This window comes from Mytilus trossulus, chromosome 12, assembly GCF_036588685.1.
Source record: "Mytilus trossulus isolate FHL-02 chromosome 12, PNRI_Mtr1.1.1.hap1, whole genome shotgun sequence".
In the NCBI taxonomy this organism is placed as follows: Eukaryota; Metazoa; Mollusca; class Bivalvia; order Mytilida; family Mytilidae; genus Mytilus; species Mytilus trossulus.
In genome coordinates, this window is record NC_086384.1 from 34,141,478 (window position 1) to 34,169,360 (window position 27,883).

At 31.1% G+C, this 27,883-nt stretch overlaps 1 protein-coding gene and 3 long non-coding RNA genes across 4 annotated transcripts; all 4 read right to left on the minus strand.

The window, feature by feature from the left end:
- Positions 1–4,301: 4,301 nt before the first annotated feature.
- On the minus strand, positions 4,302–27,639 carry LOC134693412 (uncharacterized). The gene is made up of 3 exons (XR_010102396.1): positions 27,510–27,639; positions 5,766–5,984; positions 4,302–4,659 (listed from the first exon to the last, which is right to left on the minus strand). It is a non-coding gene; the product is annotated as an uncharacterized LOC134693412 (long non-coding RNA).
- Positions 14,206–16,431, minus strand: LOC134693491 (cyclic nucleotide-gated cation channel beta-1-like). Its single transcript, XM_063554325.1, has 3 exons — positions 16,380–16,431; positions 14,883–14,934; positions 14,206–14,493 (listed from the first exon to the last, which is right to left on the minus strand). Exons 1-3 carry the CDS (start codon positions 16,424–16,426, stop codon positions 14,206–14,208), a joined length of 387 nt encoding a protein of 128 aa, XP_063410395.1. The 5' UTR covers positions 16,427–16,431.
- On the minus strand, positions 17,165–17,965 carry LOC134693339 (uncharacterized). Its single transcript, XR_010102388.1, has 3 exons — positions 17,841–17,965; positions 17,501–17,581; positions 17,165–17,200 (listed from the first exon to the last, which is right to left on the minus strand). It is a non-coding gene; the product is annotated as an uncharacterized LOC134693339 (long non-coding RNA).
- Positions 18,309–20,104, minus strand: LOC134693017 (uncharacterized). The gene is made up of 5 exons (XR_010102314.1): positions 19,994–20,104; positions 19,528–19,578; positions 19,048–19,128; positions 18,677–18,712; positions 18,309–18,346 (listed from the first exon to the last, which is right to left on the minus strand). It is a non-coding gene; the product is annotated as an uncharacterized LOC134693017 (long non-coding RNA).
- Positions 27,640–27,883: the final 244 nt, after the last annotated feature.

Here is a 27,883-nt window from a genome sequence, read left to right on the forward strand (position 1 = left end):
GGAAAAGACAATGAAAGTGCACGCGCTGAAATGTCTCGCCGCTTTACTAACCATTGATTCTTTGTTAATAGCCCTGAATAGAAACTCTGCTTTAAGTATCACATAACTTAACATAAGCCAGCAAATGAAGTCAAGGTCAGATAGACCAATTGAAAATACATTTACACCTTATAATCATTCAATACAATAAATATAGTTGAAAAATTGAAAATGAGGTCAAGGTCAGATGAACCATCCCAGACAGATGTGTAAATCTAACAATCAATCGATGCATTACATATAGTTGACCTATTGCTTATAGTATTTAGAAAATAAACTTAACCATGAAAACTTAAAATTGACCAATGAACTGTGAAAATGAGGTCAAGGTCAGATAATACCTGATGACGGACAAATACACCTTGACATCTGCATGTACACCTTTAATACAATGATATCATACATAAAATACAGTAAATCTTTTACTTATAGTATCTGATATATGGACTTGACCACGAAAACTAAACCTTGTTCACTGATCCATAGAATGAGATTGAGGTCACTTGAAACCTGTCTGAAGGGCATGAGGACATTGCAAGGTACGCACATACTACATATTTTTATCATATTACTCATAATAGGATGAAATTAACATTATAAGAAAGGCGTAAATTTTTTTTCAAGTAGTCACGTCCAGGACCAAATGACATGACAGACGGAAACTTCATTAGATAAGGCATCTATAAACAGAGTATGAAGCACCTAGGTCTTCAACCTTCTAAAATATAAAACTTTTAAAGAAGTTACCTGCGCCACTGCCGCAGGATCACTATCCTTATGTCTAGCTTCCTGGGTCAGGCTTGACACAATTGTTATTTGGCCTAGGGTTTCCAAGTCATACTTGATATTTCATGGAAGACATTTTGAAATTTAAATCAGCATCAAAGTTGAATAATTTCAACAGTATTTTTGCATGATTATATTATCTGTTAAGTTTATGTCAGCCTAGCGATTAGAACACTAAGGCCCTTGAAAAAAAGAGAAACGAAATCCTTTTGTCCTCTCAAAACCATAATGGACTTCGTTCTTATATTGTACTGTTACATCACTCTCCCTGGTTAGGGGAGGGTTTTGATCCCGCGTACATGTTTAGCCCCGCCACATTCTGTATGTGTGTGCCTGTGTAAAGCAAAATTATATCTTGGTGAAATTTGATCCAGAGGAAAAAATGTCACAGTAGTTGTTGTTTTTTTTTATCAGGAGGAAAATATTTCCCTGGGATTTTTTTTCCTTTGCCATGAAATTCTATCTGGTAATTAACTTATTGAATAGTTATTAGAAAAAACTTAACCTTTACAAGTACTATGAAATAATAATAGTGTATTTAAATTAAAGCTAAATTGTTAAAAACAAATGTATTTTAATGGCAAATAATTTCACAAATTATCATTGAAAAATGTTCCTATATATTCAAGTAAATATCCTTCTTTTTAAAAGAAAATTATCAAGAAACATAAGAAAGAAACAATTAAGCAATTTCAATGATTGTAATTGTGAAATAATATCATGATCAAATAAGGTAAGTGAAGTGCATGTAAAAGTGAGTTGTTTTCAGATCTCAGTACAAATATAAATTAAAAAGTAATGGTAGAAATATAGTTGCATTACTACTGTTAACAGAAATAGAAAAATTTTAGTATGATGATATTTTTAAGTATATGAATAAATATTGGAACAAACGCAATTTCATCAGCTGGCTAGTATTTATTTCTGAAATATAATCTGTCTTATCAAATCATGTTGTATGTCACCTCTTTATATAAATGAATATATAACTAGAGGCTCTAAAGAGCCTGTGTCGCTCACCTTGGTCTATGTTAATATTAAACATTGGACACAGATGGATTCATGACAATTGTGTTTTGGTGAAAGTGATGTGTTTGTAGATCATACTTTACTAAACATTTTTGCTGCTTACAATAATCTCTATCTTTAACAGTAGTTTCTGTGGAAAATGTTAGTGAAAATCTACAAATTTTGTGAACATTGTTAAAAATTGACTATGAAGGGCAATAACTCCTTAGGGGGTCAATTGACTTTTTTGGTCATGTTGACTTATTTTTAGTTCTTACTTTGCTGTACATTGTTGCTGTTTACAGTTTATCTCTATCTATAACAATATTCAAGATAATAACAAAAAAATCAGCAAAATTTCCTCAAAATTACCAATTCAGGGGCAGCAACCTAACAACCGATGATCCAATTCATCTGAAAATTCCAGGGCAGATAGATCTTGACCTGATCAACAATTTTACTTCCTGTCAGATTTGCTCTTAATGCTTTGGTTTTTGAGTTATAAGCCAAAAACTACATTTTAACCCCATGTTCTATGAACATAACCAAACATAACTAAACCTAACAACGGAATGTCGGATTCATCTGAAAATTTAAGGGCAGATAAATCCTAACCTGATAAACAATTTTACCCAGTCAGATTCACCGGACCCAATTTTCAAACAAGATACCTCAAAGATGATTTTGGTCAAGTTTGGTCAAATTGGGCCCAGTAGTTTCAGAGGAAAAGATTTTTGTAAAAGTTAACGCAGGAAGACAACGGACGAGGACGACGGACGATGATGGACGCCGGACGCCATGTGATGAGAAAAGCTCACTTGGCCCTTTGGGCCGGGTGAGCTAAAAATAAGATTCAAGGAAATGTTTTACTGTGAAATAGATTCAGGAATATTTTATATTAACTAAAATATAAATTGCTCATTATTACCTCCCTTTCATTGATAAATTATGCGAATTTGTTTTACCTTTGTTAAACATTTTATAATTATAGTCACGTATATATTGATTGCCAGTAACTTACATTGTAGTTAATGGAACTCTATTGCACAAGGTTCTGTGAAATATGGTACGGCAAATATATACCTGTACATACTATCCGCATAACACAGATAGGTTTTCACTCCTCTGGAAAATTACCTGTGAAATACCATGTCTGGAAAAAAATTACTGTGACAAATTATCCCATGGATAAAATATCCCAGAGGAAGAAATAAAGTGTTTCATCTGTCCCATGTCAGGAGCCTGTATTTCAGTGGTTGGTGTTTGTTGATGTGTTACATATTTGTTTTTCATTAATTTTTTTGCACATAAATATATAAGGCTATTACTTTTCTTGTTTTAATTGTTTTACATTTGTCCTTTCCAAGCCTTAAATAGCTGACTGTGATGTATTGGTTTTGCTCATGTTGAAGGTCGTTTGGTGACCTATTATTGTTTATTTCTGTGTCATTTGTCTCTTGTGGAGAGTTGTGTCATTTGTCTCTTGTGGAGAGTTGTCTCATTTGCAATCATGCTATATCTTCTTTTTTGGTATTCACAAAAGTGATAACATAAATCTGGTAAGTGATTTGAATTTTCTAGCAAACATTTCTGTATGTATTATTTTCATTTCATTTGTTATTTTGATAGACAAAAAAGTAACTTGAATTGGAAAAGACTTCACAGAAAACTATCTTAGATATTTTCAAGACAATATGTTATTTCTGTAATAACATTAGTACTTTCTAAAATGTGCTCATAGTTTTTCATTCAAAATCTACGACAATATTGATGACTGACTCCTGGCCACCATGATGGTATTTAGTCATTTACTAAAGCCTAACTTAAACTAGCTTAAGCTGGTTTAAGAATATCTTTAATAACTTGGTCTTCTATATTTGAACCATATTTAATGCCAAATTATTAAGAGGTATATATAACAACGCCACTACTTATAAATATTTGCAGAGCTTTAATGATTCATCGAACATTTTTTTAATTTTTTTTATTTAAGTCTCGTTTAAATTATTTTACACATGTCTTTTATATCTTTCTGTCCAGTATGGGTTTTGCTCATTGTTGAAGGCTGTACAGTGAACTATAGTTACTGACTTCTAGCTAACTTGGTCTAGTTGAAGGTTGTCTCATTGGCAATCATACCACATCTTTTTACTTTTAAATCAGTGATTCATGTTGGTCATTTCAAATGTACAATATATTCATGATCAATGTTAGTTTATTGCTAATTCTGGATATACATTCATATCATGTGCTTTTTTACTTGTCCCAAAACATGACTTAAATGAAACACTTTCTGTTAGTTCAGACAATGTTAACTTTTCACTAGAAATATTATGAAAATTTGCACTCTTGCCCAAATAATTCACTTGATTCTGACTAAGGCAAGGTTCAAAGTTCATATGGTTCAAAAGCATCCATATCTGTAAAATTGCAGATCTGTTAAATCTCTCTCCACTCTTATCCCACAAATTAGATGGACCACTTTTTAAAAGAACATCGTGTTCATAGTCATACATGTAAACAAAATAATCATTTGGTGTCAACACTAAAGTAGGTATCAATGTACTCGTCAAGGCTATATTTGGATAACGTTTCTTCATATTTGAACGGGAATATGCAAATGTAATACACTGAGCTATAGCCTGACTTGTCATGGCAACTTCCTCCTCTTCAGTCTTTTCATCGATTTCTGAGCATTGTTCTTTTTCAAAATCTCTGCTTTGATAATTTGTTTTCCATCTTCTAGTACCATCACACAGTTTTGCTGTAATTCATTATCAGCTGATAAAAGAACATCAGGTCTTCCGTAGCAAATTTTTTCATATCCTTGGAAAAGAATAAAAATTATGTAAGCTTTAAATACTATTATATTAAAAAACATTTAAAAATTGATAAAAAATGTATGATGAAAACTATTCCAAATAAGGAGGGTAAGCCAAAAATGGAAAAAAAAAGTGTGTGTGGGGGGGGGGGGGGGGGGGGGTGAGAGAAGGGGGTGCTTTGGTAGTAAGTTTTATATTGAAATTTTGAAATATTAGTGAAATTTTGAAATTTTAGTGAAATTTTTCATCATATACATATTATATTTCTTCACAGTTTCCAGAATAAATTTTTCGAGATTCAAATAATTTAATATCTTGTTTTCATAAGACTAGTTATTCTAATCACATTAAGTAGACAATATACATGTTAGGCCGTGTTCACATTGAGCTAAACTCGGTGTTATGTTAGTGTAACTCACACATAAACTAAACATAATTATGTTCCCATTGATAAAACTCAATGTTTACATGTAGTTTAAATCATGTTTTGTCTACATGCAGTCGATAGTCGATGTAGGCATTGTGTAGGTTCAGTGTACACAAAACTAGACATTCTGAACTATAATTTTTCCATTTATATGTAAAAAAAGAAACGATTTTTATACAAAATTTATACTTATAACACTTATTAATTAAGTTCTTTACAGAAATATTTGTCTAAACTTGATATATTTATTTGTTATAAAAACACTTTACTTAGCCTTATTAATTAACCTTCTCAAACCTCATCAATCATCATTGCCGAACACATAATTCCTTAGAAATGTACATACTGACAGAAATATTTGCCACTGGTCTTTACTCAAACAACGATTCACTCATAAATGCATTACTGAAAAAGGGTGAGGTTAATTGTTTGTTTGTGTAGAATTTCATTTCCGTTAAAATACAATTAGAAATAAAAAAAAATATCACGATCTCCTTTGGCATATATATTCTAAACAGTCATAATTATATCATGAAAATGTGTGACAGCTTCATTTGCAGTATCTGTTTTGCTCATTGTTTAAGGCTGTACTGGGACCATATTTACTTTAATACACATACAATTTACTTTTATTCAGTACTTATTATATAATAAATAAAAATATCTTACAAATATATACCAACCTAAACCGGTATGTCCATATTCTATTGGTTTCTGACATTTGACAGCATTGAAGCATGGACAAAACAAAGGCTTGTCAGGCAAATCTCGACTAGTAGTGTGTTCTTTTCCTAGAACTAACCTACTAAGAAGGTGGTTTGTTAGAAGTGCAGTCACATAACTTTTGGGTTTATCCTCAAAAATATCTCTGCCTTTTCTTTTTAAACATCTTTCATGGTACTCTAAAAATAACAAGTTTTTTTTAGAACTACATGCATATATATGTAACGGTTTATTTCTTCCTCTGTGATATTTTATCCTGAGGATAATTTGTCACGGTAATTTATTTCCAGGCATGGTATTTCACAGGTAGAATTTTTCCAGAGGAGTGAAAATCTATATGTGTTATGCGGATAGTATGTACCAGTATATATTTGCTGTATCATATTTCACAGAACCTTGTGAAATATACTCCCATTAACTAGTATGGAAGTTACTCGCAATCAATATATACCTGACTTAAATTGTAAAATGTTTCACAAAGGTACAACAAATTTGCATAATTTATCAAAGGGAGGTAATTATATATGACCAATTTATATCTTAAAGATATTAATATAATATATTCCTGAATCTATTTCATAGTGAAATTTTTCCTTGAATCTTATTTTTTATATATTCATTTATATAACAAGATGACTTACAACATAAATATTTAATAAGACAGATATTATTTCACAGGTAAATACTATCCAGCTGTTAAAATTGCTTTTGTTCCAATATATTGTTATGCTATACTTTATCTGATTTCCATATAATCAAAATCAACATATTTGTCCCCAGACTATTTATATAGTTAAAAATATTATCATAATCAAATTTTTCCATTACTGTTATTAAATAGTAGAAATGCAACTATATTTCTACCTTTACGTTTTAATCTATATTTGAACTGAGATCTGAGAACAACTCACTTTTACATGTATTTCACTTACCTTATTTAATCATGATATTATTTCACAATTATGATCTTTGAAATTATTTCTGGTTTTCTTTCCTATGTTTAATGGTAATTTTCTTTTGAAAGAATGATATTTACTGATATTTTTTTAGGAATTTTTTTCAATGATAATTTGTGAAATAATTCCCATTAAAATACGTTTTTTTTTACAAAATAGGTTTAATTCAAATACATTTTTATTATTTCATAGTAATTGTAAAGGATAAGTTTTTTCTAATAACTATTCAATAAGTTAACTACCCAGATAGAATTTCACAGCAAAGGAAAAAATATCCCAGGGAAATATTTTCCTCCAGATAAAAAAATAACAACAACTACTGTGCCATTTTTTCCACCGGAACAAATTTCACCCGTATATAATTTTGCTTTACATATGTACATGATATATGTGTATATCATGTATAATATATATATAGAAGATTCATCATTGTAAAAGGGTAATGTCGTATAAAGCCAAGTGTTTACTTTTATCATGTTTATTGTTTTTAGTATCACAAATAAAACATGTAAAACAGGCATGTGAAACAACTTCTCATTAAAAAAAGATAGGTTCCTTAGATCATGAAGATACTGAAGGTTAACTTTGCAGGGTTGTCTAATCATGCTAGTATAACTCTAAATTGAAAATATTATCTGGGTACAACACTTTAGCCTGGTATTGTCCTGAACATGCATTTCTTTTTCATAAAGGGATCAGTTTTCAGACATGTGACTTCCATCACCATGTGACAAAAACATATGCATGGTCACTTCCAACACATACATGTTGTCAGAGCAACCTGGTGAACATGTTTGATTTTATACTGCACAATATATTAGGGATAGTAAAATTAAATAAGATTGTCACCCTCCCTCGGTTGTACAGGAATCAATATTACATACTCTGACACAGCACATAAATTATTTCTATACTACTCTAAACATACTAACATGACTAAAGAATGACGATAATGAAAGTACTTGAAACTTTTTAAAAAGCAGAGATGTGGGAGCATCTCCTTTCTGGTACAATGTAAATGAAGTCATAAAGGCAGTCAGGGGTACTACTTATACAAGTGTATTTTTTTTACTTCTACAAGTAAATTCCAATTAATGTGTTTACATAAATATTAATTATTTATACAAGTAATTTTTTTTTACTTATACAAGTAAAAAAAAATGAGTAAGAGTTGTTTCCCTTACCAAGAAAACATTTTTTTAACTTGTACAGGTAAAAAAAAAATGGCAATGTTAAGCCTGAATAATTGTTTTGAATTGTCTCCCCTAAAAAAAGTAAACACAGCCATTATTTTCATTTTTTTATTCAACTATAATCAACAAAATATGTGAACACAATATTGGCATAGGAAATTGTCACTCGCATTCAGATTTTTCATACATTCCTGACTAATAATAAAATCATGATATTGATGAAAAGTAAACAAAATGAGTCAAATCATATTGCATGCAGGCAATACTTTTATTTTACTATTTTTTTACGTGTTTTTCACAATATTATAACCAAAATCACACAAAAATATAAAATCATAAATAAATGACTAGAATAATGATTCCAAACATAATTTTTATTACAGTATAAGAAACAGATTACTAATAAAAAATTTATTGAATGATGCAATTGAAACAAGACAACTGACAGCCATAAAATTGCAGATGAAAGACTAAGACTATTTACAGACTAGATGATAATTAAATTGGACATGTGTAAAACTTAAAACAAGCACTGGTGTAACATGAACATGATGAATGACCATTTGAAAAAAAATCACAAATACTATTGTGAAAATTTCCCCCCCAAAAGCTATATTTTCTGGTCTTATTTCAATATTCTCTTTCAATATTAATTTTTGTTTCATTGTTAAAACACTAGTAAAAACTGATCCACTGCACTGTGATAGCCATAATTAATGTTAAAATATTTGTTTACAAAAAATGTATATTTGATTATATTAACCTTGAAGAAAAACTAAAATGGCCTTTAGAGCAAGCACTTTAAAAATAAATCTCAGCAAAACAATAAAATGATGTCTGAAAAAAGTTGGATATGAAAAAAAACCTTGTTCTAATGTACATTTTATACAACCATGAACATGTCATACATTTGATTAACTATATATCTTTATTTACCAAAGTCATAACAACTATAGGCATACAACATATAAACTACACAAGTATACATAGATAGCAGAAGGTAATGTGTTAAACATATTACATCATGTTAGATCTTAATTTTTGTGCACGAAATATAAATTTACCCAAATTACATAATTCTTTAAGATTATTAGAACTCATTAATTGTATATATTTATACATAGAAGGTTTTCTCCAATAATATGGTTTTATAAAATAAGATCTAAGACCTTGATAAGTAGGGCATTTTAAAATAAAATGCATCTCATCTTCAATGTCGTTTTTACAAAAACTACATATTCTATTACTTCTTGGAATTGCAGAATAGCGACCACATTCTATAGCTAAATCATGACTACTAAGTCTTATTTTGGTAATACATGTCTTATAAATAACTGGTATTGGTTTACATAAATAATTTTGTAAACAAAAATTTTGAACCATATATCTATAACTTGTACATTTAACTAAATTATTCATTTGGCTGTCAAAATCTTGCTTCAGACAATCAAACAGGCGTTGTTTAATTATCAAGTAAAAACTACTGGAGAGCTTACTATCTAAGCATAAACCTTGATTATACCAAATATCACCTAAACCTATGTTGAGCAACTCATTTTTAATAAAATACAACCAATTTGTCTTATTATTTGGACATTTTTGTAAATCGTCATATAAAAAAAAGTAACAGTTTTTCAAAATACAGTTTGTAGTACATAACAGCTTAAACCAGTATTTAAACATTCGACATTTTCTGGTGTGCAATAATGGTAATCTACCTAGCTCATAGTACACCATGACATTACTAGTAGAGCTTTTTACTTTCATAATATTTTTACAATAGCCCAGATGTATCCTTTCTATAGCTGGTGCCTTGTGAGCACCCCAAATTTCACAACCATAACAAAGTACACTGTTTATATAGGTATCAAAAAGTGAAAGTAAAGTTACAAAATTCAAATATATATCTTTTACATTTCTCCTTAAGGCAAACACAGCTTTTCTACCCTGTTCTGAGAGTTTCTGCTGTAGCACATTATATTTACCATTAAAATTTAACAAAATACCAAGATAACTAAACTTATCTACAACTTCTATTTCCTGGTTATTATAATACCATTTTTCATTGTCATGTATTTTACCGCCCTTTCTAAAAACAACAATTTTCGTTTTTGCTATATTCACACTAAGTGACCATTTGGAGGTATAATCATACAAAGTATCAAGTAATGTTTGTAACCCAGATACAGTTTCTGAAAAAATAACCATATCGTCAGCGTACATTAGTAAAAATAAATTTAGTTCCTTCATCTCATAAGGAATAGAGTCACTATTTATAAAAGCCATTTCACAATCATTGACATACATAGAAAAAAATATCGGTGATAAGACTTCACCTTGCATCAAACCTACTTCATTAGTAAAATAATCAGAATTGAACCCATCAACACTTACACAAGAAGTTACATTAGAATACATTGCTTTGATAACCATTAAAAATTTACCTTGTATTCCAATTTTTGATAGTTTATACCATAACATATATCTTTGAACAGTGTCAAAAGCTTTTGTGTAGTCTACAAAACAACAATAAAAACGATTTTTGGCTGATAAAGATTTGAAAATTAATGATGTAAGAGCAAAAATAGCATCTACTGTACCCAGACCGGGGCGAAAGCCGAACTGGGCATCGGTCACAATATCAAACGTTTCCGACCAGTCTATTAAACGTTGATTGAGAACGGACGTAAATAACTTTCCAAAATTACTGACTAAACTAATCCCTCTGTAGTTGTTCGGATCAAGCACATTACCCTTCTTGAATATAGGTATAAGAATGGCTTTAGCCCAGTCCGTAGGGAAAATTCCGGACTGTAAAATTCCATTAAAAATGTACAGTAATACAGGCATAAACACATCTTTGTATTTAATAAAATATTCGTTAAGAATTCCATCAACTCCATGACTTTTATCACGTTTAAGGTTACGAATAGCTTTCAAAATGTCATTTTCTGTAATTTCTCTATCAAGTTCCTCATAGACGCATTCACCATCAGTGTTATTAAATTGGCTGTCGTCCAGTACAGCATCTGTGTCTGATGAGCACAATGACTTAAAATGTTCATGGAACAACTTTAATGGTACAGCATGTTTAGGAGACGCTTTCCTTTTAAATTTCTTGTAAAACAATTTTGGGTTTGTAAGTCTCATTATGTCTAACATGTTTCCTTCAGTGCGCATATACTCTCGTTTCAGGCGACGTTCTAGTGTTTTATAGTCCTTTTTCGCTCGGATTAAATTACTATGGTTCAGTTGTGATTACTAACATACACACATCTAATGACCATTAATACTTCACAAACATTAAACATTATCACTTTTATGTTTACTCTGTAGTTAAAAAATTCACAATGACATATTCGTCAACAAGATCAATTTGATAAATCCATCAAGTATTAGCTTAAAATTTGAAAGGAAAAAAGCATTTTAGATTTAAAATATAATAATAATATGAAATCAAAAAGGTATATACTGTGACATTTTGGCTAAAGGGATATAACTCTAAGCCGGGAATGTCACAGTATATACTCTGTCTGAGACCTGAATAACATATAACATGTATAATATATATATAATACAAACACATATGTCAGTATGTTAAATAAAAAAAAAACATGTCAATGAAGCATGCGATTTCCTGAGAATATAATCAAAATAACTTTTTGTGGTAAATAGATATGACAGACAGATATCACAATAATTTTGAAATATGAATTTGACAATGGTTAAATATATACAAAAATGAATCAAGACACAACAAATCACAAGTTCTTGATTTAATAAAAGGTGAGCACAAAAATGCAGCATTCCATTTGCACCAAAAAAAACATTACTTCTGTAACTTTACAGATAATATATGACACAAAAGTTAAAGCATACATTTATTTAGAAATAACGGCATGAAAGCATTGTACAAGAAAAATACAATAAAATAAATTTTCTCCTTCTGCTAAAGTAATTCTATTCTGGAACATATCAAATATAACTGAGTCATTGACAATGATTGAGTTGCATTTATTGTACAGAGTATTATTTTTTGGTGAAAATGATTTGCTGATTGGAAAGCTATGCACCAAAAAGGCTTTTCCTGTATTAATTAGACGTAATAAAAAATAACAAAAACATGTAAAAATATCTAAAACAAAACAATAATGACAATAGTCTAATAGTATAAAATGTTATAACAGTATAAAAGTTATCAGATCCTATGTACATATATATATATATACAGGTAACATTCAATTTTTGACATTTTGAATTCTATTTAAACAATTACTACCATTGGAAACTACAACATTTCCAACTACCATCAATGTATTACACATGTCATACATGTAGAAAAAGCTTAAACAGAAATGTGTAGCCTTGTCTGGACCCATTTTACATAACAATAACATAATAAATTGAAGCAAGTCTTTGTCATATTATACATGTTGTAAAGTCACAAAATGAAAGTATTGAAGTGTACATTAATATAATTTTCTTCTAGTATTGATAAGGGACATTTATGATTGCCTTACAGACACTAGATATCAGCATTTACCAATTAAACTGTTTCCTAAGTGTTGTATTCTTTACCTTACATTGAAAAGTTTCACAATGTAAAACAATATTAACTTTTACAAAGAGATGTGAATTGCTTCAATTTATTATTTTAGTGTTAAAAATGATACCAAAAAAAGGTTTTTTATAAAGTTTGTATTGCTCACCATCTACTTAAGTTCATGAAGATTAATATTGATTTTACCATTTTTACTTACACATTGCTGCTTTTTTCAAATTACATGGTAACCAAAAAATTTACACAGTACACGTGTATTTTTAGAAGCAAGATATTTTTTCGAAAAATATTAAACAAGGGTGCTATTTTTGGCTTTAAATAACAGTTAGTACATAGTAAAAGTGCTTTGTATACAATTTGTATTAGCTGTGCCAAATGTATCACGAGTTTATTGTAGACGACTGATGCCAAGTGAAATGAATGTTTTTACTTTACATAGACTAAAAACCAGGAGTACTGAAGGCATATCATATAAAAGTCAATAAGTGGTATATACTACACTCCCTCCCCCCTCATCAAAATGTATTGACGCTTAAAAGTCCTCAAATTTGTAGGAAAATCGGGATCCACCTAAGGGAACCAAGTCGGGTGGTGTCAAAGATTTCAGTATGTCTTTTTGAACTATAAAGTATTTTATATCATCTAGGGCCCAGCCGGATGCACCTTTTCTTCTGAAAAACTGTCCCCAAACACCAGAATCATCCAGGTCAGTCACCTGAAAAAAATTAAAACAAAGTTCTTATATACTATGATTAACAAATATCCTAATCAATAAATTATCAGGTTCACTTACAGATAAATACATACATGACAAAGGCATCATAAAAGGGTAATATTAAACAAATAGAAATCCAGATATAATACAAACACAATAAATTATTTATTTTTATAATACAATGTAATATATGTTTCACTATCATGACTATATTCATAACTTAAAAATCTATAATACTTATACATGATATATTGTACATGTTGAATATGGTCAGGATGGTTAGTTAATACAAAAAAGAGAAAGTCATATAAAACTTAAGAAGAAAGTATGAATCAAGTACAACAACTACCCTTTAATTGACTTCATCATGTTATTTATTTCTGCTATTACTAAATAAATAGCTGCACCATGAGTGCATGATACACATGTATGTATTGGATGTACAATACTTTAAATTACTATTGCATTTTTGTTAGAAACAACCTACATTTATTATTCCAACTTACAATAGCAGGAAAATCTTCTTTTCCAAAAGTAACCTTTACATGTTCACCAACAGAAAACCCATAAAATATGTAAAATAATGAAAGATTAACATTAGGACATTTTTAGTTATCAAATCAATGTTTGTAGGATCATATTTGTAATTTCATTCTCTTCAATGGACAGTGCACTGTGACACAGTGGTGGCTGCTGTACCCCTATTTTGACAATTTTAGCACGCCACTTACAATCTGAGCAGTCACTTGTTGGTAATTACTTCTGGTTAAAGTTTATTCAGCTTTTTGATTGATACTGGTGTTTGAATATTTAATTTTCTGTGTACATATATATGTATGAATAATGTTTATTTCATTAATACATGTAATACAAAAATGTTTGTAAAGTTTATAGTCACATGATAATGCTGATACTGTAACTCTATGTAAAAGAAATTAACAGTCATATCATAACATAAAGAACTATAACTTGTCATTACCTGTTCTTCTTTTTACTTTTTTGCTTTTCCTCCAATTTCTCTTCAGTACTTAACTCTTCTTTCTCTTCACCACTTAACTCTTCTTTCTCTTCACCACTTAACTCTTCTTTCTCTTCACCACTTAACTCTTCTTTCTCTTCACCACTTAACTCTTCTGTCTCTTCACCACTTAACTCTTCTTTCTCTTCACCACTTAACTCTTCTTTCTCTTCACCACTTAACTCCGATTTCTCTTCCCTTCTTTGATTTTTCTCCTCCATTTTTTCTTCCACATCATTATCTTCCTGTAAGAAACTAAGTTATTAGTTGGTGTTATGCTATAAATTAATTTCTCTTATTTTATGTCTGAGAGGGATACAAAAACTTGTTCACCCAAGAAAAATCATATTTCATGAAAATAAAATAATCTTCAAAACTCCTTTGGCAAAATGAAATGAATTTTTTATTCAATCTTCTATTTTCATTTCTAATAAATAATCATGTCCATGAACCAATCTTTGCAAAACCTACTTATATAATTGCCTAAAGGATATTTTATTTCTAGTCTGTATGGAGTTTCTATGTTGATTTTCCATCAATCTCTGTGTATATCTTGTATGCAATGTTATATACATTTAAATGTTTGTGATTTTATACATATCATTATATACAATTACTTTGTTAAGAATGTTACCTGATCTTTTTCGAAGTTGAAACTAAGTTCTTCGATAAGAATTGATGCCTCACTGAAAAAAAAATGAAAATCAATTTATCACAATCATGAAAACAGTCAAACATTAATTTTGACATTTAAGTAAATGATCTCATATGAATTTCTTTTTTATCAAGTCTTATTTTATGTTTCTTTCTGGTTTTCATTGGTTTCATGTTTCAAAGTCCCTTTTAAGAATATTTCATTTTGGTATAGCCTCTTCTTAATGTTATAAGCTGCAGAAGAACCAATGGCTACTCTACAAATAGTTTCAGCATTTATTATGTGTAACATATGCTATCCCAATATTTATTTCAAAAAGTGTTTATTTTATTCCTTAATACATGTAATAAACTGAATAAGTAAGAGAGTTTTTTAAAAGTCTTATTTTTTTCCTGCTTTCATGTCAGGGGTACTACTTGTACAAGTCATTTTTATTTACTTGAAGAAGTAAAAAAAAGTATACACATATAAGTGAATTAATAATGTTTAAATAATCCCCCTTTAATTTTCTCAAAAATTTACTTGTATAAGTAAATTTTTCTTACAATCCTACAAATATTCTCAAGTGTTGAGATGTAAAATCAGGGCTTTCATAATTTTTCCCAGGTTGGCTCATATTTTTTAATTAGAGTTCAATGCTTCATCTCATTTATTCAACAAAGAAACTGATTGCGCAAAGATCTTAAGTATTTGCGCAGGGCCTTCAAAAATTGCTCCTTGGGGGCTTGTAAATGAGCAGTGTTCTGAAGATAAAAGACAAATGTGATTTTCATTGCCAATGAAATTACACTTAAATGTTTAGTGAAGACATTTACAAAGGGAAGATAACTTAAAATTACATTCGAGCAAAGAAATCCTAAGAATTCAATAAAAGAAGATAGGCTGACTTTTTTACTTATACAATTAAAAAAAAAATCTGAATGTCTAAGGGACATAACTCAGTCAATATTTTTTTTACCTATACAAGTAAATAAAATTCACTTGTATAAGTAAAATTGAGAATGGAAATTGGGAATGTGTCAAAGAGACAACAACCAGACCAAATAAAAAAACAACAGCAGAAGGTCACCAACAGGTCTTCAATGTAGCGAGAAATTCCCGCACCCAGAGGCGTCCTTCAGCTGGCCCCTAAACAAATATATACCAGTTCAGTGATAATGAACGCCATACTAATTTCCATATTGTACACAAGAAACTAAAATTAAAATAATACAAGACTAATCAAGGCCAGAGGCTCCTGACTTGGGACAGGCGCAAAAATGCGGCGGGGTTAAACATGTTTGTGAGATCTCAAACCTCCCCTATACCTCTAACCAATGTAGAAAAGTAAACGCATAACAATACGCACATTAAAATTCAGTTCAAGAGAAGTCAGAGTCTGATGTCAGAAGATATAACCAAAGTAGCCTACAAATTTACTTATATAAGTATATTTATATTACTTCTTCAAGTAATTAAAAATTCGAAATGGCTTACTTCATCAAAGACGAATCTAGCGGCAAGAAAGGACTAAGCCCAGTCATGTCAGTCTCCGTTTCATCAGTACTATCTTTGATTCTGTAAAAAAAAAATACATCGTCTTCTTTCATTATTAATTTTATATGGTGTTATGTTTATATTTCTAATTTCACATCTGATATGTTATTACATCTTATTTGGCAAAGAAACATCATGTTAAGATTTCTCTGATTCATATTATTTCGTTTTTTTAAATGTGTAGTATAATTCATGGCTCTGTTCTATCTGTACACTTTATATCTTCAACATGTTTAATTTCCAAAAAATAGCATTAATTAAACACTTTTCACTCATGTCAGTAGATAATATAAAATTTATACAGCTATAATTGACAATCATGACCTTGAAATCCACTTTTGTAATTAAAGAATTGCAGTTGAAATTGTATATTCTGAAGTCTAAAATAAATTTCATTGATACTTACATGTCCCTTCTGAAGAGCTTCTTTCTGGGGTTCTTATCTAATGGTCTGAATAAAAAAAAACATTTTAAATTTCATTTGCTTAGTTATATTACAATTCAAAAGTTATAAAATTTGGACAAGCAGCTTTATTAAACTAAATAGTTAATTCAATAGTTCCTCAATACTCTTTGAACAGGGTTAATTAAACATTATAAACCCCCAATATATGGTTAATAGTATTTTACTCAATGAAAGTGGTAGCCTGATTCATGAACTAGGCAATAATTTTATTTCCATAATTAATACATTTTAACCAATATTTATGAAGCTGTGTCATTACCTTATTTCTTCTTCACTGTCACTGGAGTCAGAACTGCTGAAAAAAAAGAAATACAAAAATGACAAAAGGGAACTATAAAAAAGGAAAAATAAATTAGTTAATATATTCGGCATACACTTTTTTCGCAATTTGTCCTTTCTATCCCTGTTTGCAACAATTTTAATTCAACATTATTAAATCTACTTGATCATAATCAAAGATCCAAGTTTTACATATTTGCTAATATGTGTATTCGTGTTATATTTCTACTCACAAAAGTTGTAAAAATAAAACAGGTGAAAAATAAGTTGGTTTACAGTGATATATATTTTTAATTAAAGGAAGCGTGGTTTGTACCTCTCCCTCTTTCTCTTCATACCATGACCTCTTCCTTTAGCTCTTCCTTTTCCTCTCCCCTTTCCTCTTCCAGTGGTTGACCTAACAAAGAAAAAAAAAAACATTCATAAAAAAGATCAATTCTAATAATTTTTTCACAATCAATAACATATTTACAATACCATTAAAGAATGATAGACAATGATAGAGGCATTAATATAACATACTTAAAAAGAGATTCCGTAGCATTATCTGTTGTCTGCTCTATGGTCTAATTGTTGTCTCTTTGACACATTCCCCATTTCTATTCTCAATTTTGTATTCATTTAAATCTCTGACTTAAAAATAATTCCATCTTTACCTTTCATATAACTTTTTAAGTCTTTCTTTTCTTGCATTTGATGGTCCTGGTTTTGACATGTTTGATGGTCCTGGTTTTGACATGTTTGATGGTCCTGGTTTTGACATGTTTGATGGTCCTGGATTCTCTCTGAAATATCATACAAACAAAGAACTGGTAAAAGAAAGTCATTATAAATTTGAATTGTGTTCTTTAACATTTATAAATAATACTTAGATGGTTGTCTTCACTGAGAGATATAAGTTGCACAGAAACATCAGGTTCCCACAGGTAATTGATGCCAAACTACAACATATAGCACATTGGGATAAAGCTTTTATCCAAATATGACAAGTATGCCCCTTAATCAATTCAAAAAGTATTCCTTTATTACCTTATCTAATGCATATGTTTAATATCAAAAGCGAGTTTTATTATAGTCTTTTTTGGCTGCTTACCTCATTAAAGTTGACTCAGGTGGCAGAAGAGGTCTGGTCTCATCTTCATCACTACTGCTTTCTTCAATTCTGAAAAAAATACATTATCTGCATTTATGGCATGTATGGAGTAATGTTTTTTTTTCAAATTAAAAACTGACATGTTTCTACATCAAATCTGCAATAAAATGCATCATATCTCTCATTCAAAATTGTTTGGAAATCTTGGGGTCCTAAAGTTGCTCACCCTTCTCTTATTGCATATTTAACCATAATATAAAGTGCAAAACATATTTTCATATTCTAGAATGTTTATATGTAAACTTGATGACCCAGTTAGTGGCCATTTTGAATTTAAGATTGGCATTTAACATGTCTTAAGTTCAATATGTAAAAACTCTACTGTAGCTGTATCATTACCTTATTCTATCTTCGTCATCATTTGAGTCAGAACTGCTGAAAAAAAATACAAACATGAGAAAGGGGAACTTTTCAGTTATATCTTTCCATCTATTATTTCATGAAAAAAATAAGTTACCTATGATGAACTTTTAAAGAATATTCATCGGCCCTGTTTTCACTTAACTACAAAACCTAAATAAACCACTCATTAAGTTCCTACCCTTGCAATATATATATACAGGTGTAAAGAAAATTTATGTAATATGGATAGAATATCCATAATTTGTTGGTGTGGTGTTCAATATTTTTTTTCAGTTATTTTTCAAATGAACGCTCCCTAATTAATTTATATTATATATATTTTTAATTAAGGTAGGCAGTGTTTGTACCTCTCCCTCTTTCTCTTTCTACCACGACCTCTTCCTTTTCCTCTGGTTCCTCCTCTCCCCCTTCCTCTTCCAATGGTTGATCTAACAACAACAACAAAAATCATAATTGAAAATTATCAGTTTTAATATTTTTCTATTTACTATAACACATTTAAAATACATTTACCATAATATACATGTATATAAACCATGTTTTTGCTCCTGTCCCAAGTCAGCAGCCTCTGGCCTTTGTTAGTCTTGTATCATTTTTAATTTTAGTTATTTGTATGAAATGGAAATAATTCATGTAAGTATTGTGTTCACTGAACTAGAATATAATATTTTTTATGGGCCAGCTAAAGGACGCCTCTGTGTGCGGGAATTTCTCGCTGCATTGAAGATCTATTGCTGACACATTCCCCATTTCCATTCTCAATTTTATATAACAACAATAAATGCTATAGATCATTTTGTTTAATTTTACATTGATTTTATCTTTACCTTTCATGTAATGTTGGGATTTTCCTGGTCTTTGATGGTCCTGGTTTCTCTCTGAAATATTATACAAAGACATTACTGTCATGACTGGTAAAAGAAACTCTGTATCAATACAATTTGTTTTCTATAACATTAGCTATCTTCAATGTTCTTTTAATTTGAACTTTATTTGGCCTTTAGATATATATTGGAAGATGTGGTATGAGTGCCAATGAGACATCTCTCCATTCAAGTAACAATTCATAAAAGTAAGCAATTATAGGTCCAGGTACTGCCTTCAACATGAGGCCTTGGCTCACAATGAACAGCAAGGTATAAAGGGCCTAAAAATTACTACTGAAAAACATTTAAACTGGAAAACCAACGATCTAATCGATATAAATACTAAAAACACTTATGAACTATGTAAACGGACTACAACCACTGTACATCAGATCTTATACATAGAAGAAACATGCCTTTTACTTACACATTTACTTCAGCTGGAATAATTTTCACAGGTAGATTGTCAAGAGAGTCTTTTTGGATTTCGGCAAGGGTCCTGCCACTGCCCCTACCGAAATTAAAAAGGTCCTTCTCAGGTGTAAAAAATTCTATCTTCTCATCTTTCTCTCCTTCTGGCATTACTTTTTGCTTCCGGTTCATATATGGCGGATAGTCTGTGAGAGGTTCACCTTTTATGAGCCTCTCACAGAGTTCACCATATCCAAAACATCTGTATAAGAGGCTGCCCTTTTACGTACAATGAATAATGTGTCCACAGGCTCATATACCTGTTCCTGCTCCAATTTTATTGCCATTTTTTTCAATTGAGTCATGATACGTGATTTTGAGGCATTCAAAGCACTACTTTTGCAGTTTAATTTCTCTAAATTGTTGTTGTATATTTTCAGTACTCCTGGTTTATGACGACTATGTACACTTTTAGACCGAGGCTCCTCAGTCTCTCTCACTGTTTCGGAAACTGAAATGTAGAAGATAAAGAAAAATAATTATGACATTAACATGAAGCAATCATAACATCACTTATACCATAAACACTGATGAATAAAATACATGTTTAACCTGCTGCATTTTAAATACACCTTGATTAAGGGAGGATTGTGCGGCTCAGTATATATGTCATTTGTCTATGGGGTTCATATGTTTTGTTTTTTTAATATATAGATTAGAATGTTGATTTTCCAGTTTTTAGTTTGCTGTTCAGTGTGAGCCAAGACAACATGTGGAAAGTTGTACTTTGACCTTTAATTGACATCTCAATTATATAAATCAATAGACAAACATGGTATTTTTCACATTTTGATATTCCATTTTTATAATGGTTGTGACAATCTATCTCCTACCATTATGTTTGATTGTCTGTTGCCTTTGTAGCAAACATTGTTATCATTAAAAGAGAACCAAATTGTAGATATGTCAATATTTCCGTTACCAACAATATTAACCTGATTCAGGACAGATTCACAGATTGATAAACATTGTCATAAATGAAAGTAAAATGTAAATTTATTATTTAAATTTGATTATTTTCAATCATTATCAATATCATGCTACATATTTCATTAGACTTTAAAAGGCATCAGCACCAAGTATTAAAATCTAAATTTGTAAAAAATGTGAATGCATTGCCTGATACTTGCCATACATGCCATATGCTGTTCATACATGCATCCCTATTGGAGTTCTAAATATGTATATCTATTGTGTTATCATTGTTTATTTAGTAAACTAAATAGCTTTCCCTTTCATATGAATGTGAGAGTGCTGTAATTTAAATGAATTTTGCCACTATGTATAAATATATATCAGCTGCAAGCATTTCTCTAAATATAAAATCATGCAAACCATAACAAAATCACTTCCCACATTCATTTAATGGAAAACTTTCAGATTGAAATACCTTGCTTGGAGATTTATTCGTAGCTTTCTCTGAATAACTAGCAAAAATACCAGCAACACAAAGAAGAAAGCTGACATACATGCCATTTGCAAAGAGTCGTCATTCCACATGCGATCTGAAAAAAATGTTATCGATAATGGTTTAGACAGGTTTCACACGAAGGAGTACAACATGCAGATATATTGCCAATATAATGCAAATAAGACATGAATGATACTCAAAAGGGTAAAAGGGTGCCATATAACATACATGACATATCAATTTAAGTTATTAAGAAGCATTCATAACAAAGTCAAAGATAGGTTAATGAGGAAAAGGGATAGAATCAGGCATAGCAGGCTTTTTCATGAAAAATGACAAATTGGTGGTTTGATTCTGAAATTCATACATATGTAAATCATCAACATGCAAAAATAATGCAATAAGAGTGGTACCTATTTATGACTTATTTATTGCTGGTTCATTTCATTGTCAAAATCAACTGTATTGTCGGTATGCAGAGCAGTTTTGACTTCTTGCAGAAAGTGAATGAGTCTGGCCTTCCCTTTTGTTTTCACTTCCTGCTGATACATTTTTTTATGGTAATCGGCTTGGAAAGGGTCTGTAATTTGATTTAAAAGTTTTGAAATTTCTTCCTGAATTTCATTCATAGTCATATTGCTGGTACTATACAACTTCTCTCTCTCAAAAGGTGTGACAGGAACCGGATGTCTAAATGTATAATGTTCAGGTTGTAAGGGTAAACCTAAAAATTCTGATTTTAAAATATGGATTCGTTTCCCTAATGCTGCCTGAGTAAATCCTATTAACCCTTCATCAAGAGACATGCCAGAAATAGAAGTGTGGTCTGTTGGTTTTGACAAATAGTTTGTTTTTCTTAAGAGAACTCTGTAGGCAAGGACAGCATCATCAATACACAAAGAGCGTGTACCACTTTTGGATGAAGATATTCCTAATACATTGAGTGAGTGATTTTTAATGTTCTCAAGTAAGGTGTTATTTCTGCATACAGTCTGCCATATGTCATCAGTAGGAACACCTTTTGGTATCCAAGATTTTAGCTGTTTATTCTTTTCCTCAAGAACAAAGTCAAAATCTTCTCCTAGTGAATAATTCCCGCTCGTTGATATGGAGGAGTAATCATCATACAGATGTTTTACTTCTTCTGGCATCAGTTTATATTGAATGACATCATACAGTTCAATTATTTGATATTTAGGGTGCTGCCTTCCGTGAAACAACTCTTTTGTCATATACTTTGAACTCCATAATAATGATGCATTATTTCTCCGCGTAGCCATGCGAAGATTTATTATTCCTTGAGAGTATTTACAACCTTGATCCATTAGGTATGTAAGGTTACTCCTTTGAACTGTACAATCTTGCATTAAAACCTAGAAATCCCTTTGCAGACGGTGTTAATTTCAGCTGTAAACAATGGCGTACATATGGTAAAACCAGTTCTTGCAGACTTCCAAGATGGAAAATGAGAAGGAGACGCCAACTCTTATGGTGGTCCTTGCATCTTTTTGCAAATAACTTAGATGCATCAGACTCAAACCCCATATCTTCACACATTGATTCAAGGAATGGTACCCAGTTTAGTTGAAAGAAAGACTTTACCAGATTCATTTCATTATGTCCAAGACCAATCTTCAGGTATAACCAGTCAAACTCAAAGACATATTTCCTCTGCTCTTCAGGGTGAGACTGCTCAGCATGCTTATTGTATTCATCAAGTGTTAAAAATCTCTTATTGCAATCAGAAAATACACAAATAACTGCTTCTTGCTTTAGCTTCTTTATTATCATATATGGAAGACCATCACAACAGATGAAAGTCCAATGTCTTTTGCTTCCTCCATATCGTAGTATGTCATTCTCTACTCCAATCTTTCTTAAGACTGTTGCAACTGTCAAACTGCTATTTGGGTTGCAAAATACTGGATCTGTCAAAAACAATTCATGCTTTCCTTGATGGTTTGATAATACATGGTCAAACTGAGAGAATTCAGAATGCACTGCAGTTGTATCTGAGGTTTTCTTATCATGCTCAAAAACAATCTTCTGAACCATTTCTTTCTTGGGTTGGGTTGTTTTGGTACTCTTTTTTATTGCTTTAGCTTCTTTTATACCGTCTCTTTCCCCACATCCAATACAAACTCTTTTCCGTTTTTCATTCAATGTTTTACAATTTTTGCAAGTTATGTATGTTTCTTCATTATAATTCTTCTTTACTAAATCGTCTATTGAATCTGTAAAATTTCCGCCATTCTTTGTTTGATCTTTTAAAACAATCTGTATTGCATGGTTTATATGGTGATACAACTGTTCATTGTGTTCTGTTTCCATTTTGAGAAAGTCTTCACCATCCTGGTCAATCATGTCTGAAATGATAGACTTCATTTTGTCATTCTCCTGTGTCTTTTCTACTGGTTCCCCTTCAGTATGGTCATTCTCCTGTGTCTTTTCTCCTGGTTCCTCCTCAGTATCTCTTAATGGCTTCATTATCATTTCTGGTTTTAAATCTTGTTTACATTAAATATTTTCTTTGGCAAGCAATTTGACATATCCTTTGTTTGTAATTACAGATATTGCAACCTTATTATGTGGCTTTATAGAATAAGTCTTGCCAATGACTTGTTCGTTATCAAAAACATTCATTAAATCGCAGGCTGGAATTACTGGCAGTTGACTTCCTTGGTACTTTAGCCAATTTGCAATTGTCTTGTAATGACCTGAGGGATTTGTGTTACCAATCATATCAACAACTACTTTGCTCCCTGTGAATGCATATGCTGATATACTCATTAAAAAAGAGACTGGTGCTATCAGTTTCTTATTACTTAAAGCGTACACTTGCTCCAATGCACGTGAAACTGAAAGGAGATCAGAAGAAAATAACCTTTCAAGATCAATAGGAACTCTTTCTGAAATTTCATTTCCAAGAATACCTAACAAATATGACAAAACGCTCTTATCTCGAAAAGTTAACCATTTTATTACGCTGAAGTTTGACATTGCAATCATGTCTTTATAAAGCAGTGAAAATGATTCAGCGTCTGCAGAAATATTCTTCTTTTGTTTTCTGCCTATGCAGTTGCATAATAAATTCATTGTTTCAGGTGGCATAATGTCCAACAATTTAAAAAGCAGACTTTCAATTTGACTATTTGGTGTATTCAAAATTAGGACTTTCAATTCTTCCATCAAACTATCAGCATCAATATGTGGTGATATATTTTCTGCGTCAAATATGTTGCTGCCAAACTTGTTCTCTTGTTCACCCGCCTCTGCCAGGTCTATTAAATAACTGTCAAAAGGTTCTGCATCATACTGATCTTTTGATTCAAAAGTGGATTGATCAAAGTGATCTTTCATTTCAGTTGCAATTTCCTGACTGTTTTGAACGACATAATTATCATTTGTTGTGGTTTTCTCATCATTTACAGAACCAATTAGGGATAAGTTATCCGCTCCAATTAAACCGCATGAAGTAATCTGCTCCGTTGGTAAATTTGATACTGGCAGTTCAAAGGTTTTCAAAGAACTCCATAAACTTACTTCTTGAGATACATCATCAGACATGTATAGATATATAGCTCTGGTTAGAAAAAATTGTATCATTTGACGGATTTAAAGTTTGTCCTGTTGCTGTGATGAGTAAGTCTGGACTCTTACTGCTAGAAGGTGTTAACCATGTTTCTTCTGGTATCAATGATAAGTTTTCCAAATTTTTAGGGACATCAGCATCTGTCCAATCACTTTCATTCTGAGATTTAGCATCCAGTACAATGGTATGATGAGCAAAATTAACATCATTTTTTATCTGGCAAGAGTGTTGTTCTACTGGACTATTTGTTTTGTCATCAGTTTTGTTGCATGTTGATTTTATCCTGGTTTCTACTGGATCGAATAAGGCATCCTGTGTCTTCCGCTTTTTAGGACGACCTCGGTTTGGAATTTTCCTTAATTCACATATTTCACATTCTTCATGTATGGTCAGCTTGTATCGGACTGTACGTGTATGGTCGAATCATACAAGTATACGTATATGGTCTGGCTGGACTGTACGCGTACAGTCCAAATACTCATATGGTCTGGAACATCAATACATTAATATGTTAATGATAAATGTGCCCAAGTTTCTTATAAGTATCATATAAATCATGATCAAAATACCAATAAGCCAATTATACTTTCTTTAAACAGGATTAAGAATTAAAACTATAAATATAAATGATAAATTGAGTAATTTATTGTGTCAGTCATTGTCAGTCTTTCAATTCTAAAACATGTACAAGTATCACAGCCACAGGAACTAGCATAACTATTTGAAATTAATCTGTTAATTCACCTGAATTTTGTAATACAATGACAAGAAAATTGTAAAATGTATAAATGCAAAATTCAAATTTTCTATGACTGTAATGTCATAGTTATCATGGTTATTTATTCTTGATAAGTCTGGCATTGATGTCTGCCTCATAATATCATGAACATGAGAAAAGTTCCTTTCAATATTTGATATTAAACATGTTTAAGGGCATGGTAAAATATTAATTTGTTAAAATAATCGATAGCCGATGATTCATTCTTCACCGTAACCAAAAGTTAAATTCAGTTAAAAAAAATAAGTTCTGTCTGTTGAGTTTTGTCAAATCAGAATGAATAAATTCCACGAATGAAAATATATCCCATATACTGGTATATTCACGAAATAGTTACAAGGCAACCAGAGTTATCCCCCGAAAATACATATAAATATTTTATTTACGTGTACACGTAAAAAAATTATGAAAGGGTGAGTGACTAAAAGTCGCGTGCGCAATGACAAAACCTCCCTGTGCAAATTTTACAAATGCATCGGAAACTGTTGATTCGATAACTTAACTATCGTAGAAAAATATTAATCTTGCCCTAAAAAATCCGGTTCCATTCGTAAAAATACAAACAAAACATCCCAAAATGACCCCATTTTAACCTTTAAAATCGATAAAAACTAAGTTCACTGACCTTTTGCCTGCTTCTTCTTCCTACACAAGATGGAGTCTGCGTGAATGGCGGTTTCTACACATTCGGGTACTACAGTTGATGACGATAAATGGTTAATGCGCGAAATTTAAAATTTACCAGATCGATCAAAATTTCCGTAATTTTTTTTTACGTGATAACGTTAATTTTTTTTTACTTATAGAAGTAAAAGAAATACACTTGTATAAGTATTACCCCTGACTGAAAGGCTGGTGAAATTGAAATTTCCAGTGAAAAATGTATTACAAAGTCTGGGCTACATGTAGTCCAGAGAGCTGGCTCACTTCTACTTGTTAAACCCTTACCTCTCTTCAGGAAGATTTGGAAGTACATGGTTGGTCTCATGGGGTCTAAGCGTGACGAGGGATTGGTGATTTTTTGTAAGCACGACATGTGAATGTCAAATTAATTAGTATCATGCCATGAAAACAGGAAATGAAGTCTAGCGGGACATGTGAATTACAACAATATTATAATTGTTTATGTATATAGTGTAATCAGAAAACGGAGAACCTGGCAAAACAATGAGCAGGGTTCCGGATCATAACCACCATCCCCCCTCCCCCCCCCAATATATGTTTATTTAAAGGAACCAGAAACAGGAATGTGGATGGTTGAACTGAAAGAGCATTGATACTCTAGTAATTGTGTACCTATTTTGCTGAAAAATTTGTATAAAGTTGGAAAAATGCTGATGTTCGAGTCAAATCGCCTGGATCTGAAATATCTACTTCTAACTTTCTGCAAATGTACATGTATTTGTTCAAAAAGTCAAATCCATCATTGTACATTCCTTTGAAAGAAACTGCAAGAATTATCTTTCCCTTTTCACTGGATTCCCGGATTGTGGCAGTAAATTTTTCACATTGTATGTTAGCATGACCAGAGACATATATGTGTATATATGTCTCTGGCATGACTAATTATAAAGCTCTTGCCAAATTCACATGTTCTTATTTTCAGTGGTGTCAACTTTAGAACTGTGTACTTATTCAACGCATCAGAAATATCGTTTTGTGTGTTTTTTCGTTTCATATGATATATTCACTTTAAACAAATAATTAACAGTGATGTGATCAATTCGTCTTAGTAAACTCTTCGTTATCAAATGTTTTGCCATTCTACATTGAAAAGCATGAAAAGAACTCATTATTTTTATCCTGACGTAAGGTGCATTGTTGTGATTGGGGAAAGAAACTTGTAGTGTAGATTGGTTTTAGTTTGTATGCTTAATGTATCTTCCTCTTTTGATGGAGCACCATCATCGGTGATGACACCAATGATGACGTTTAACACTTTTTATAAAAAGATTTGTTAAAAAAAGATTTGATTTAAACCGATTAGCTCGATATTGAAGGTACGCAATGAGATTCCGACCGGACCGTACCGGACTCCGGATCCACCCCCCTCCCCCGACTTTGA

What these genes read in the sequence shown, in the direction of transcription:
- LOC134693491 (XM_063554325.1), bottom strand. Translation starts at nt 16,426, where the DNA reads ATGACTGGGCTTAGTCCTTTCTTGCCGCTAGATTCGTCTTTGATGAA. An exon ending in CTAGATTCGTCTTTGATGAA is followed by an intron (nt 14,935 to 16,379) that starts GTAAGCCATTTC and finishes TTTTTTTTTCAG; the next exon opens with TGAGGCATCAATTCTTATCG. An exon ending in TCAACTTCGAAAAAGATCAG is followed by an intron (nt 14,494 to 14,882) that starts GTAACATTCTTA and finishes AGTTTCTTACAG; the next exon opens with GAAGATAATGATGTGGAAGA.